Genomic DNA, 14,550 nt, shown 5'->3' on the forward strand with positions numbered 1-14,550 from the left:
TCACTAAGTACCAATGGTTTGGAAGGGGGGGGGGGATCAAAACAAGCAACTTCGGGGGGGGGGGTAGATCTACCACCTTCCTTATGTACAAAACAGGGATAAAAGTTAATACTATGCCTCAGATGGCTTTTTGTGAATACACATAACAGGCTTGGCACAGTACCTGGCACACGATGACATGCTAAACAGACAAATGTGGACTAGCAGTAGTATCATTACTAGTACACCAATGGGTCAGAGGCCACCACAAGAGTCCCTGAAAACAAGACTATTTGCTCATTAAAGGAGAAAATGTACTGAGGACACAAGCCTATTATTTCTTTGAAGACCCCAGACCCTTCCATGCCTAATTTTCCTAATCATTTCATTTAGAAAGCTTAATTAAAAGGACTAAAGATTGGATATAAATTGAACTGCCTAAAATGTGTACCTAACACCACAATTCAGTGATCCTTCAAATTCTCCAGCTAAATGAATTCAGTTTCTCATTTTCAAAACATAAACCTTTGGTCCACATCCATTACTCTATATATTCTATTGCAACTATGTTCACATCAATGTTTTTTTTTTTTTTTTTTTTTTTACCATAAAGAAAAAGTAACCCCCTTGGTTATACCACTGTTGTCTAATAACTTTCCTGATTATTTTTGGCATATTTTGTCTTAAAAATGAGATCATTTGCAAAGGTTTTTTTAAACCTTTATTTGGTCTTTCACAATGGACAGGAAAGGAGATTTTAAGAGAATCAGAGCCTTGGAATGCAAATCTTAATACTATTGAGAACCATGGATCAAAAGAGCAAATTACTTCGCAATGCTAGAGAAGAGAAACAGTAATGCTTACTGTCACTGGCTAAAAATGGTGTCAAGATAAAACCAGTTCGTACCTCCTCATTGTCAGAAAGAATGGTTCATGAGGAATCTTCGCTAATACATGCTATTTTATAGGTCTCTATGTTCTGCTCTTCAAACAGGTAAGAGCTGACATTCCTATCATGACACACAGGTCTCCTACAGCAATAGTTCTCAACTGGGAGCCAGAGGGAGACAATATTCAGAAGGCAGAATTCCCCTTTTCCACAAGGGAAAAAAATCTTCCCCAAACTGAACCACTGTTTCACAAAGCAGAAAGAACACAGCCCTCGAAGCATAAATACTAACTCTACCATATAAGTATCCGCTATGAGCTTTGGTTGTCTTAGGTATAAAATGGAGTACCATCTACTTTGCAGACTCTGTAGTAATGAGAAATCTATGAAGTGCCTGGATAGGCTCATCCCAGTCAAGTTCACTAAGAAGCTCATTTACTTGTTTAGCACTTCTAACTGGAGGTTTTTCTGCATTTGTGGCTTGAAACTAGCACTCATTAACTCTTTAAAAATCTGAACCCATATCATCTAGCTAAGTTTTTCTACTTATAGACTAAGATCCCCAAATTTTATACTTATTTGTATACTAGAATTGCCTAATTTGGAAATCCAAGCCTTGCCTTCAGATACCATACAACCCAGCATCAACATGGTGATGGGACAGCCATGCTTTAGGTCAAAATCCTGGTCTGTGGATATCTGATGGTCATAAATGAATGCAAAGTCTACCACCTCTGGGTTGATAATAGTTCAGTTTGCCATTAGTCAAAAACACAACACCTATATTGCAGACCCCTTCAAGACTATTCCTACTAGCCATTTACTATGTTCATGAAAAGTCAGTTGAGAGATTTATGGAATACTATCTGAAGTATATACAGTTTATTCTTCCAGATGGGAGTTTTAACCTGAAGTCCACAGACTAACATCTACTAAGTCTCCAGCAAAACTGTATTCACCCTTGAAATTTTTTCTGAGAATAAGATTTTCTAATTAGATGTTTTTTACATGAGAGCATTAATATTGAACATTTAGGTTTTTTAATTAAGACATACCAACAGAAGGGCGCCTGCCTGGCTGGCTCAGTTGGTAAAACAACTCTTGATCTTGGGGTTGTAAGTTCAAGCCCCACCTTAGGTACAGAGATTACTCAAAAAAAAAAAAAAAAAGACATACCAACAGATATACTTAGATGCCCCCAAAGAACTGGTTCAGAGATGTACTTTGTCAATTTGCTTTTTATAGTAAGTAATAAAGCTGAACAGAATCTATCTATAGCATTTATACTCATGATTTTGAAGATGCTGTTTGACTACAACTTTGAACAGCCCCCTTCTATAAACACCCACTGAGAAAAAGGTCATTCAGATCAAAGATTAGGAAATGCTAGAGACTCACCTGAGAAACTGACAGGTTTCTTTTATGGAAGAATTTAAATAATCTGGCCATTCAAAGTCAGTTTCTGGTTGAACTTTACTGACTCTACAATTGCTAAGAAATGTTTCGTTATGTTTAATTTTCTCCTTGACCTTTACCTGTCCAATCTTAACTGAACTTCCACCTCAAGTTTTCTGTGCAACCTTATACGAACTAAAACTTATTAGATTGATTCATACAGAACTGTCAACATTCTACCTTTTGCAACCAACAAAATAAGATACTCACACAGTTCAATCTATTTCATAAATTCAAAAAACCTGTTAGGTTGGATGTTGAGATTACAGATAGAGGAAGCATAATCCTTGCCCTAAGGAGAATTAGTCAAGCAAGAGAAGGAAATCTAGCTAGGCAAGTACAAAATGCCACATATACAGGAGAGTAGTAAATAAAAGGTACCTGTAATGGTTTCAAAACTCAGACTTCTAAACTGAAGAATGAAATATCAGAATTTCTCCAAGGGTGGGAAAGAACAGACAAGCAGAGAATATGCACAGAGTGGATACAGAACACTATAAACTCAAGAAAAGGAAGTGGAAGACAGGGAGATTCACCAGGAATAAAGGATAAATGGCTATAGGTCCTTACTTACAGAAAGTAAAAGTGAATCCATCACCAGGTACAAGACTCAAGATATCACCCGTTCTTCCTCTTCATGATCTGACCTTTCTTCTCCACTGTAAGTATACCCAAGGCTCATTTTAAAAAACAAACACACTTTCCTTGACTTAAAACATCCAAGCCACTGCCTTCTTTCTCTTGCTCTACTCCTAATCTTCTAGAAAATATGCTATACTTAGTTCCTAACCTTCTGCTTGTCCTCTCAATCCACAATATCCTGGTAGTATGACACCCTCCTCACAAACAACAGAACAACACTACAGAATTGCTCCTAAATTGATGACTTCATAACTGCCAAACCAAACCAGTATTGCAGGTTTATTTTACTTGGAATCTTTGGAGATCCGATCCTTAACTATTCTCCACTCACTTAATTCAGGATTCCTTCTCATCGATCTACTTTTCTAGTTTTCAGTTTCTACAGGGTACATCAAATGTGACTCTCGCTCTCTTTCGTCTCAATGCAGTCTGGAAAAGGAAATATAATTTCCAAGACAGGTTTATGAGAATGTTAAGAGAATATTTAATACCTTGACTGCTCAAAAATATCCAGAATACAGGGTCACTGTAAATGTAGCTCTTGTCACATTTACTTGTCAAACTGTTAGCTATATGCACTGTTAGCTCTGTGTTTGATATATGGTAAGGTCCTCCAAGGCCTTTATCTAAGCAGCACTCAGCGTACTACCTGCAGCACTCCCAGGTACTCAATACAGACAGCACAGGAAGGGCAGACCCACAGCACACCCCTTTCACAGGTATGCTCCACCACTTCGATCACAAGCTCCATCAATGGCAGTGACTCCTTCAGTTTTTTTTTTCCTTTCTTCAATCTTAAGATCAGAATCAATATTCAGTCATCCAGTTTATCTCTTCTGTCAAAGCTCTAAGCCACAGTCATTTTAGGATTTGGGGTTTTAAGTCCCTTGGACCAGAGACAATTCACATGAACAAAAAACAAAGAACCCATAAACAACATAACCTGGTGATTGCAGACTCAAAGGTTATAATTACACTTACTGATTGTATTTTCATCATATGCCAGGAGCCATTCTGAAGACAGAGGTAAGTCAGACAATCCCTGCACGCAAGGAGTTACCCTAATGGGAACACAGCACATAAACAAGTAATGCTGTACTATATAAGCCCAACAACAAATATATAAGTAACAAGAGTAGTAGGAAGGTAAGAAGATTAAAAGGTTTTACGAGTCACAGTAGGGGTGGGGAGGGCATTCTAGACAAAAAGAACATGTACAAAGGCAAGGAGGTATGAAACAGGGATGGTTTTAGGCAGCTAGAAACAGGGATGGTTTAGGCACTACTGCTAGAATTTTAAGTGCCAAGGAACACCCTATGACCCAGCAATTGCACTCAGGCTCCTATATGCAAGAGAAAAGAGTACATGAGATTGTAAAAAAGCATGTAGAAGAACAGCCACAGCAATTTTAGTTATATTTGAACCCTGAAAAGAAACAAAAACTGAAAACTGATGTCCATTGTCAGTGGTCCCCAAGTCTGGGGCCCCCAGGTTTGATGAGTCACTAGAAGATTTCTCAGGACTCAGTATACAATGTACTCAGCACATATGGCTAACATTTATCACAGCCAGAAGATACAGAGAAAAACTAGCAAAGGGAAAAGGCACTTGGAACAAAGTCAGGGGGGAAAACCAGGTACAAGCTTCCAAGGGAGTCCTACAATTAAAATTAAGCTCAGTTACTCAGCTCCCCCACAATGAGTTGTGACAACACACATGAAATGCTGCCAACCAGGGAAGCTTGCTAGAGACTTGGCACCCAGGATTTTTCTCGAAGAGTGGTCACATAGGCAGCCTCTTCCTAGAATATGCCCAAATTCCAGACTCCAGGAGGAGAGCAGGTATTCGGCATAAATCACATTGTGTGCACAGTTTAGGTGTAGTAAGTCACTCTATCGGTTCTGGGAATGGTGGGACTACAGCAGTAAACTTGGGACTTCACTGTGACTTGTAGAAGTCTCAGATACTAAATTAAGTGGTGGGGGAAAAAGTAAGACTCCAAAGACCACATGCTACAGGATTTCATTTGAAGTTCAAAGAAAAGGCAAAACCAATTAAGGACAAAGAAGTCAGAATAGTTAATTTAGGGGTGGGAGGGTGGGGAAATAGAGTGGGAAGGGCACACGGGAACCTTAACCAGTACGGAAAACATTCCATATCTTTATCTGTGTGGTAGTTACTTAAGTGTGTAAAAATAACATAAATATATAAAAACTGATTATGCTATATACTCACAATTAGTGCTTTTTACTATGTGTATGTTCTCTCTCTCAATTTTAAAAAAGTTCAAGGAGGAGACCAGTAGAAATTAAACTCAACCATAACGGGCTTTGTATGCTACCACTAAGGGCCTTGACCTTTCCTGTGTGGTGGTAGTTCTCCAAGTCTTGGTCCCTGGAGGTCCCCACGATCCTTTTAGAGGCCCCCTAAGCCAAAACTACTTTCACAATTCTAAGATTTTTTTTTCACTATGCTGACATTTGAAATGATGGTACAAAAATCCTAAGTGTGGGTAAAACTACCACCTTAACAGGAATTGAGGCAATGCCAATAAACTATAGTAAGCAGTTACTGTATTCTTCATGCTCTGCAATCCCAGAGACAGATTTTCTTATTGATGTCCTTGAGAAAGCAGTAAAAACGTATTAAATCCTGACCCTTGAGTACAAGCCTTTAGTATTCTGTGAGACAAATGGGAAGTAAGCATAAAGCCCACTTGCTGCATATTGAAGTTTAATAGTCGTCTCAAGGGAAAGTGTTTATGTGCCTGAGTTTCAGGAAGAACTAGTCTTTTTTTGTTTGTTTTTTTAAAGAAATAGCTTTTTCACTTGAAGCCACAACTGATATACTATAGTTAGATCCAACTTTGGGTACTTGGCAAACATTCTCTTGAAAAGAAAGCAAGTCAGACACTTCAAATAAAACAATGGTCAGTATTTGTTGCCAACAGTTAAAATTTGAGATTTGAAGGAAAAAAAAACAGAACTCTGGGAAACCCTCATCGGCCACTTTCCTCAATATTTTAAGACTCCTCTGATGAGACTGATGGTGTAATTAGTGTGTCAGCATAGTATATATATGTGTATGTGTAGACATTATACATTTACTATGCAATATTGCATAACAATGAACCAGTATTTGCCAAATGATTACGGTGTTACAAAATCAGGCATGGGTGAATGATCTATCCAAAGTATGAGAGAGATATATGTGTTTTAATCTAACAGAGTAAGAGTACTCCTACAAGGCTTTGGAATCCATGTTGCAACTGACCTTTAAGAAGTTAATACTTGTTGAGTTTTAGTGTAGTATCAAAAAGGAATAGCCACAATTAAATGAAAAGGTTATTTAAATATTCCTCTTTAAAAAAAAAAAAAGATTTACTTATGAGAGAGAGAGAGAGAGAGAGATGGGGCAGAGACACAGGAGGAGGGAGAAGCAGGCTCCATGTCGGGAGCCCGACGTGGGATTCGATCCTGGGACTCCAGGATCATGCCCCGGGCCAAAGGCAGGCACCAAACCACTGAACCACCCAGGGATCCCCATATTCCTCCTCTCTTCAACCCAGCATCTGTGTGCGGCCAAATTTTCTTCATATATTTCAACTGAAACAACACATGGCAACAGATTAAACACAGAGACAGGAAAAGCCAGCTATCTTCTAATAAATCCAATACTAAAGAGATTTGCAAAAATACAAGACTGCTCACTCTTTTCATCTTCCTTTGTCTCCAAAAATATAACTTTATTAATATGAAATGGATTTGTAACTTTAAGTGATTAATAATTTTTCAGTTTTAATTTCTAATGGGCAAATATCAATAAACACAATCCACATACACAAGTATCAAGATACAATCCACTAACACAATAGATACAATCCACATACTGAGGTCCTCAGTAATGGAAGTCTGAGATGAAAAGGTCTGAGAACCCCTGCATTACAACAGGTAATCAAACTGGCACTTTTCAAAGATCACATAGGAACATCCAGGCAGAAATACAAACATCCATAAAGCCTGAAGAAATGCTCCTAATGGCACAGTGTACTTGGGAAAAAGTTTCAGAAATGCACATGTGAGACAGGAAAGGAGCATCTGATGTCAGATACCAAGGATTTAAGAGATGAGCAAAGGGCAGGCCAAAATGGGGAGGGAGGTACTATGTACAAAAGCTTGATGGGAAAAAGCCAAGCAAAGCCACTGAGGCTGACTGCTTGAGGTGAGTGCTGTACTAAAGTAAGGTCTAAACAAAGGAGAGAAGTAATCGTGTTCACCAACAGAGGTGAAAGGTGTGGCAGAAACAATGTACCAAAAGGTCCTGAGGGTGTGAGAAAGATGGACTCCAATGCACAAACTGCTCTCTGAACTGGGAGAAGGCCACTCCTGCAATAGCTGAAGATAAAGAATATAATGAGAGCAAGTCCAATTGGAGAAGGCAAGAACACCAACTAGATGACCAACTGCAGAGCTGAGAGTGTCTTTTAGCCTAAACAATATAAGTCTGTATCCATCTCACATTGCAAAGTATTAACACGACATACTTAAAGAAATTGAAAATCTTCCTCAAAAATCAACCAGTTAACAGAGCACAAGGATTCAAATGAGGATCTCAGACTCCAAATGTCTTCTTCTGCATCAAGGAAGCCAGAAAAAGAGAGAGGACAAAAGATAGGGCAGGCCAGGGAACTGCTCTGTGGCAACTTGGAACTGTATGGGAGGCTCTCACAAGGGAAGAGAAATACGGTTCTCAATGCTCCATGTGAAACATCTGGAACCCTTGGCATTAAGAGACCTTCCCAAACTCAGGTAGGGCAACAGGAACAAGCAAAGCAGCATGATGGTGGTGGAGCAGACATAACATCCTGATCAGCAGAACTAAATTCAGCTTTCTGAAGTCCAAAATCCAAAGCAACTTTGAATTTCATCTTAAAACTCCTACACTAATGGGCACCTGAGTGGCTCAGTCATCTGAACATCTGACTCCTGATCTTGGCTTAGGCCTTGATCTCACCATCATGAGTTTGGAGCCCCACAACAAAAACAAAAACCACTTCGTGGATTTAATCAAGCTGAAATACCTCAGTAGTCAATTCCTAGAGGCAAGGGGCACAAGAGGGAGGAATTTGGGAGATGCACCCATCCAGGGACCAAGGATCAGAAGGATAAGTCTGGGAAGCAAGAGGATCACTAGCATGATAGAGCTCCACTCAGAGCAATGGGTATGAATAGGTAGCAACAACTGAGGAAGAAGGTAGAAAGAGAAGACTGAAAACTCTTCTCCAAGAAAGACCTGACCTGGCGGTAGCAATGGAAAAGAGAACCAATAAAAGGATGCAGAAGCAAAGAAAGACACAGACCACATCAAGGCTTTATAGTTACAGAAATTGCGAAGAGGTTTCCAAAGAAGTATGCAAGTATGCATTCGTCCTTCTGTACTGGGGCCTCCACTGACTAAAAATACAAAACATAAGAACCAAAACACCCCTGATACAGTCCTTTCCCCCAAGAGAACACTAGAGTCTAGTCCAAGAAAAATACACTAATTGGGTGGAGGAGATAGAATTAGATTAGCTCCAGGAGAGGAGTAGAGAGAAAAAATTAGTTCTGTTTTTACAAAGATTTTATTTGTCAGAGAGCGAAAGTGAGAAAGGGAGCGAGCAAGCACACACAAGCAGGGAGAGTGGCAGGCAGAGGGTTAGGGAGAAGCAGGCTCCCCACTGAGCAAGGAGCCCAATGCAGGACATGACCTGAGCCCAAAGCAAACGCTTAACTGACTGAGCCACCCAGACATCCTGGTTGTTTTTGTTTTTAGCATTTAAATTTTTTTTCCACTTATTTATTCATGAGAGACAGAGACAGAGAGAGAGAGAGGAGTAGAGACACAGGCAGAGGGAGAAGCAGGTTCCATGCTGGGAGCCTGATGTAGGACTCAATCCCGGGTCTCCAGGACCACAACCTGGGTGGAAGGTGATGCTAAATGGCTGAGCCACCCAGGCTGCCCCGTGATTGTTTTTAAACCTGCTGAATTTAATATGCCTCTGACAACTCGTTCAGTAGGCCAATCAAAACCATGGGTTTTGAGAACAATCAGGGCTAGAGCTCAACCTTAAATTTGTTCAGAGAACTAGTACAGCAGGAATACACAAGCCCTCTGTATAAGGGGAAAGAAGAGCCAACAGAATGAACCGTAGGGAATGTGGCATTCAGGGGGAGGAGGAAACTTGTAAGTGCCTGGACAAAGATCTACTTGGGGGGGTGGGGAGATGGAGCTACAGAATCTTAGAGACAAACGGAAACTTTAAGTAGGAGATAATCAGAGACCAATATAGCAAAGGTCGAGATCCATGAATTCTAGAAATACCAGCATGGAAATGAAGATGACTATCATCCATTCACTGAATTACCCTAAAACAATCACTCTCATGCTAAGCTTAGTTCTCCTGTCTGAGAAAATAGGTAGACATCAGAATCTGTGTTTGGTGTCAACTTTGAGTTATACCTGGGAGATAGGTCTCTAATACCTTTTGAGGTTCATAACAATTCCAAAATTACAGTTAAAAAAAAAAAGTCTCAGGAGAAAGGACTCAGGAGACAGATGGTATCAGAGCCAGGAGCACAAAGCCAGAATGTAGAGAGCACAGGTGTTAAGTAGCAAGAGATTAAGTGTTCCGTCAAAAGACAAAAAAGACAAAAAAGACCAAAAACAAAACAAAACAAAAAAAACCCCCAACCAGCCCCTCAAGGTAACTGCCTGCCTCCAACAGAGAGCTACTCCCATACCTTTATCCAAGGAGACTTTGGGTCAAGATGCTAAACCCATCAGGATGGTACATATATCTGCATATAATGCTGGCCAAGAATAAAGAAACGAATAATACTAGTATAGTTAAATTACTCCCAGAGTCAACAGCTAGGTTTAACTGTGACCCATTTTTCGAACACAAATCAATCTTTAGACCTGTCCTCTGGGGATTCTACAATTACCTCAAGGTGAGTCATCACAAAATGCCTTAAAAATCAAAACAAAAGAGTGTTAACTCATTGCAATCTAAAGGGTGCTCGAACCATACAGGAATACTAGAAACGAAGTAGAAACCAAAGGTTGTCCCTGCCTAAGTGTTCTTCTGCACACAAAGCTCAACCCATTTAGTCAGGAATGTTCCCCCCACGCGTCTGTTATTTAAAAACACACTATAGGTTAAGAAAGCAAAACAACCCCTGACAGGAGACTTTTTAAATCTCAATAACAAAACTCAGTGAAAATTATCATTACAAGGCAAATTTAACACTGAAATTTGGGTATTGGCTTTTTATGGAGTCAGATAATTTTCCCATGAAAAATGCAAAATATTACATATATGATGTACCTTTTTGTTCTGTACTTTCAGCCAGTTTACTATAATTGAGATAGTAGCCTTGTTTTGGGAGTCCTATCTTGAACATAAACTTTCAGCCCTGAGAATCTGTGCTTACAGCAGAAGGGATGAGCTCTCAAGAGGAGGTATAACCAAAAACAGGCAGCAACAAAGGCAGGAAAGAAAACAATATGTATTTCCAAAGCTGCAATGTGGGGGGCCAGGGAGACTGAGTTGGCAGTAAGCAAAAGGCTTAATACTGAAAGGGTGCAATCAACACTTCTTGGCTTTAAATCAAACAGGAGCAAAAATTCTTGTAACCTCCTCTACTCCAACCTCTAGGTCTAGCCCCCTTCCTACCCTTCACCCTCTGTCCCCAGGGTTTCTGGCAAGTTCTCCCCAGAGTCAGTATAGCTTAGATACTGTTTAGGAAACGCAGATTTGCAGAACAGGATGGGATTAGCACAGCTCTTCCATAGGAAAAGAATAATTTGTTATTTGATTCTATGATTCTTTTACTGACTCCACAACTAGCAGCTGAAGACAACAGCCTACACATTAATATCCAGGTTTGATATGCTTTCCTGTCCCAAACTTCAAGCCAGAAGCACAAACCCATTAATTAATTTGCGTTTTAAACACATTATTTTAGGCAATGGTCATTTAGCCAAGGGACGGGAAACCAATGAATGAGAAAGTCTGCGTAGATAATGTCTACCACATGAACATTAAAATGCCAATAGACAGCTACTTTAGTCACCTTACTTTTTCTCCTACCCACCCCCAAATTCACAAACACTGAACTCACAACTGAGTGCCTGAACTAAAAATGTTTGCTAGAGGGGCCTCTGCGTGGCTCAGTGGTTGAGCACCTCCCTTCTGCTCAGGTCGAGATCCTGGGGTCCTAGGAGCAAGACCCACATCCAGCTTCCTGTAGGGAGCCTGTTTCTCTGTCTGCCTAGGTCTCTGCCTCTGTGTGTCTCATGAATAAATAAATAAATAAATGTTTGCTAGAGAATCAGCTGGACACCAGAAAACATTCTAAAGTTTCTGTCTTTCCAAAAACCTCCCAGACCACAGGTTTAAAGAAAGAAAAAAAAAAAGTTATCTAATTTGTATTTGAGTCTGCATTTTTAGAAAAAAAAAAATCTCTTTGGCAAAAGCTCTGAATATGGTCTCTACTGCTTTATGAGTTAAGCCACTTGGGAATAAAATATGGAAATAAAGGTACATACCCCTTTACATCTGCTAGTGTGGCTATGTACGCTTCTGTGTACCTAAGTTTCACCCAGAATGAAAACCCATTCGCTCATTCTTGGCACAGGGCTATTTTATGTTCTGGAAGCTTATTCCAGAAGATCTTAAGCACATACTGCTAAAACCCTTATTAATTCTTCCTGGAAATCTAGGAGGCAGGATTATGGGAATTTTAGCTAGGAGAGAAAAGGTGAGATTTAATAAGCCATATTCTACTTTCAAAGGTCTTAAAACAATTATATAATATCACATTTGCCTAATCTCGGAAGGAAAAAGTTATTGAAATTTTAACTGTCCTGAAAAAGGAAAGTCTTTTGCTTAGAGGATTGGGGAGGGTCACCCCCACAGTGGGAGGAGCCTGATTTCTCCAAACCTCGGGCTCTCTCAGATCAGCTAACTGCTCTGACACACATCCCGGAATGATAGACACAGCACATTCCTCCTGACATCAACACCACTGCACAAATGCTCAGAAGACCCACACTGACTTCCATAACAACCAGAGGTTCCATCCAATGCAGTTAAGTTTCGCTGTGCCTATAAATGGGACCAGCCCATAAACCACTGCATTTCCTGTACAATGTCCATCACTAATAACTCCTTGATCCCTCTGACCTACCAGACTCCACACAGTATCATACCTGGAGAAGGAAAGAGCTAGGTTCACACTTGAATCTCCCAAAAGCCTTGTAACAATTTCTGAGCCTGTCTCCTCATTTGCAAAATAGGGGAAAAATCTAAAAGGAAGATTTGAAGACTGGGATCCCAAACCAGCCCTGAGTTTGAATCTCCTCTTCAGAGACACGTTACCTTAAAACCTTACACGGTCCACAATTTTTTAAGCTCTACATTTAAAACCGCGACTGTCAGCTTAACCAGGAAAAAAGTCAAAGACCTATCAATTCTGGCTGCATGTCTGTGTGTGACACTAACCTGCTACTAGCTGCTCCCTTTAGACACAAACTCTGTAGCTCAGTAGGCACTACTCTTCTCTCCCTTCTTCCCTCATTTACGTTACCTCAGTTCCCTGCAGGGATCTGAGCATGCAACCAGTTTTCAGGATTAAAAACAAAATAAATAGCTTGATGACTCATGAAAATACTTAGTGAGACAGCTATTAACACAGACTTACTTGCTAACAAGTTCGGTGTGAAGCCTGGAGTCTTCCTACTTTCCCCACCTTCCTCTGCTTTCTGTCTCAGGATCACTGCCATGGGAGGTGAACCACAGCACAAGACCCACTCCTGTATCAGGTGCCTATGGCCCAACCCAAACTGAGAACATATCTGTGATCATTCACCACCTGCGTCAGCTCTCACTGTGCAGGCAAGCCTTGGGAGGGGGCAAGGCAACCATTTTTTTATTACAAAGACTGACTTACGTATGGGGTAGCCAACTCCCAAATTCTAGTTCTACAAACTGACCCGCAGGGCCAGGCCACTCAAGTTTCAATTCAATCACTTGGCAAACACCAAACTCTATGGCAACGTGCTCTGGGGGCAGTGCAGCTCCAAGCCAGTCCTGCAAGGAATGGCAGACAGGGCTGAGCCCCGCAGCATTGCTATCCCTAGGGGCTCCCCTGAGCTCCAGGAGAACTTCTTTTACTCCTCTCCTACCTATGACCCAAATCAACCACGCAAGGAAACAATCACCAAGCTGAGGTTTCCAAGGTTTTGTGCTGCCTGTTTGGATTTACTCTTATTTTTAACCCAGCGTGCATCCCAGGCTCAAATGGAGCCTGAGGGTGCAAACTATCCTCCCAACCTCCCAGTCGCACTTCCAGCTGGCGCACTGTCACCTGATGGGGCGGGGGGGCGGGGAGGCGGGGGGGGGGGGGGCAGACGAAACAGGCGGCACACCTGTGCCTCCCAGAGAGCCAAGTGGCCCACTCGCCCCTCGCCCCGACAGATGACGCAGAGCAGTAGTTTACCCAGGTAGCCAGAACAGGGAGTGTGGCTGCGGAGTGGTAGCCAGGGAGACCAGAAGCAGTTGCCAGAGAAATGCAGCGCTGAGCACCGAGACTGCGGGGTGGGGGTAGGGGTGGGGGAGGGGAGAGGCCTCCACGGGGCTCCCAGAAGCGCGCCCCCCCACCCCCCAGCTTCTCTGCGCTGCCACGGAGGCTGCCGAGCTTCTGGCCTCCCTCGGGAGCGAAATCCCAATTGGAGGCACGTGCGGAGGACCGAGGCCCGCAAGGTGCACCCTGCCAGCTCCGGCGCGCGTGCGGCGGTGTGCTTCAGCGCCCAGGTGTGCCTTAGCCTCCCACAGGCGCCCGGGCAGCACCCGGCCATTCACCAGGCCTCTACCTGGCCAGGGCCTCCTGCGAACGAGGGTATGAAATCAGGGGCTCCTGGACGACAGACAACACCGGCACCAGGAAAAAGCCCAGGAGCGACGCCGAGTGGCACAGCCAAAGGTGAGCGAGTGACCTGTCCTCGGTCCGGGTCCCCAGCAGGCTTCAGCACTGGCCCAGGCCTTCCAAGCCAGCTGCCCTCCAGCTGCAGCTCCACACCCGAACCGGAGCGGAGTCTGTAACTCCACCTCCTCCCAGCTTGGTGCACCTGGCCCCGCTGACCTGGGTGCACGAGAGAATGACAAAACCAAGGCCACACGCACGCCTGCCCTCCGTCCGCGCCGCCCGGCCGGGGAAGCAGAAGCAGGTGCCGCCTACCCGTCCGTCCGTCCGTCCGGGCCCGCAGGACTCACCTCACAGGCGCCGCCTGGGGCCTCCCCCCGCCCCCCGCGAAGCCCCCTTTGCACGTGCCCCCCGCCCCCGAGTGCGACCCCACCTAGACGACCCCGCCCTCAGAACGCGGCTCCTGCAGTCGAACGTGTGAAGCCATGTGACCTCCCGGGCCGGCACCTCGGGCCGCACGAGGGGCCGATCCCTCCGCCTTAAAGGAACCACGCCGGCTGCCGTCGCGGCGCGCTCCGGCCAGCCGAGGCCCGCGCGGGGGTCCCCGCCGTCCGCAGC

General features: G+C 43.0%; 1 protein-coding gene across 37 annotated transcripts in view; it reads right to left on the reverse strand.

Moving 5' to 3' along the window:
* Positions 1-14,550, reverse strand: part of CPEB1 (cytoplasmic polyadenylation element binding protein 1) — a 95,337-nt gene that overhangs the window by 79,403 nt on the left and 1,384 nt on the right. For 2 of the 37 annotated variants that reach the window (XM_072737400.1, XM_072737388.1), the window contains exon 1: positions 14,248-14,309. The exons of 20 other annotated variants lie outside the window; for them this stretch is intronic. Coding sequence is in view for 1 of the 17 variants with exons in the window: in XM_072737381.1 (XP_072593482.1) it covers positions 2,898-2,918 (21 nt within the window). In the remaining 16 variants the exon portion in view is untranslated. Of the gene's footprint in view, positions 1-2,897; positions 3,175-12,711; positions 14,539-14,550 lie in introns of those variants that run through there. 15 more of the 37 variants (XM_026000510.2, XM_072737385.1, XM_026000516.2 and 12 more) reach the window with 14 other exon arrangements.

This window comes from Vulpes vulpes, chromosome 14 (genome assembly GCF_048418805.1).
Source record: "Vulpes vulpes isolate BD-2025 chromosome 14, VulVul3, whole genome shotgun sequence".
Lineage (NCBI taxonomy): Eukaryota > Metazoa > Chordata > Mammalia > Carnivora > Canidae > Vulpes > Vulpes vulpes.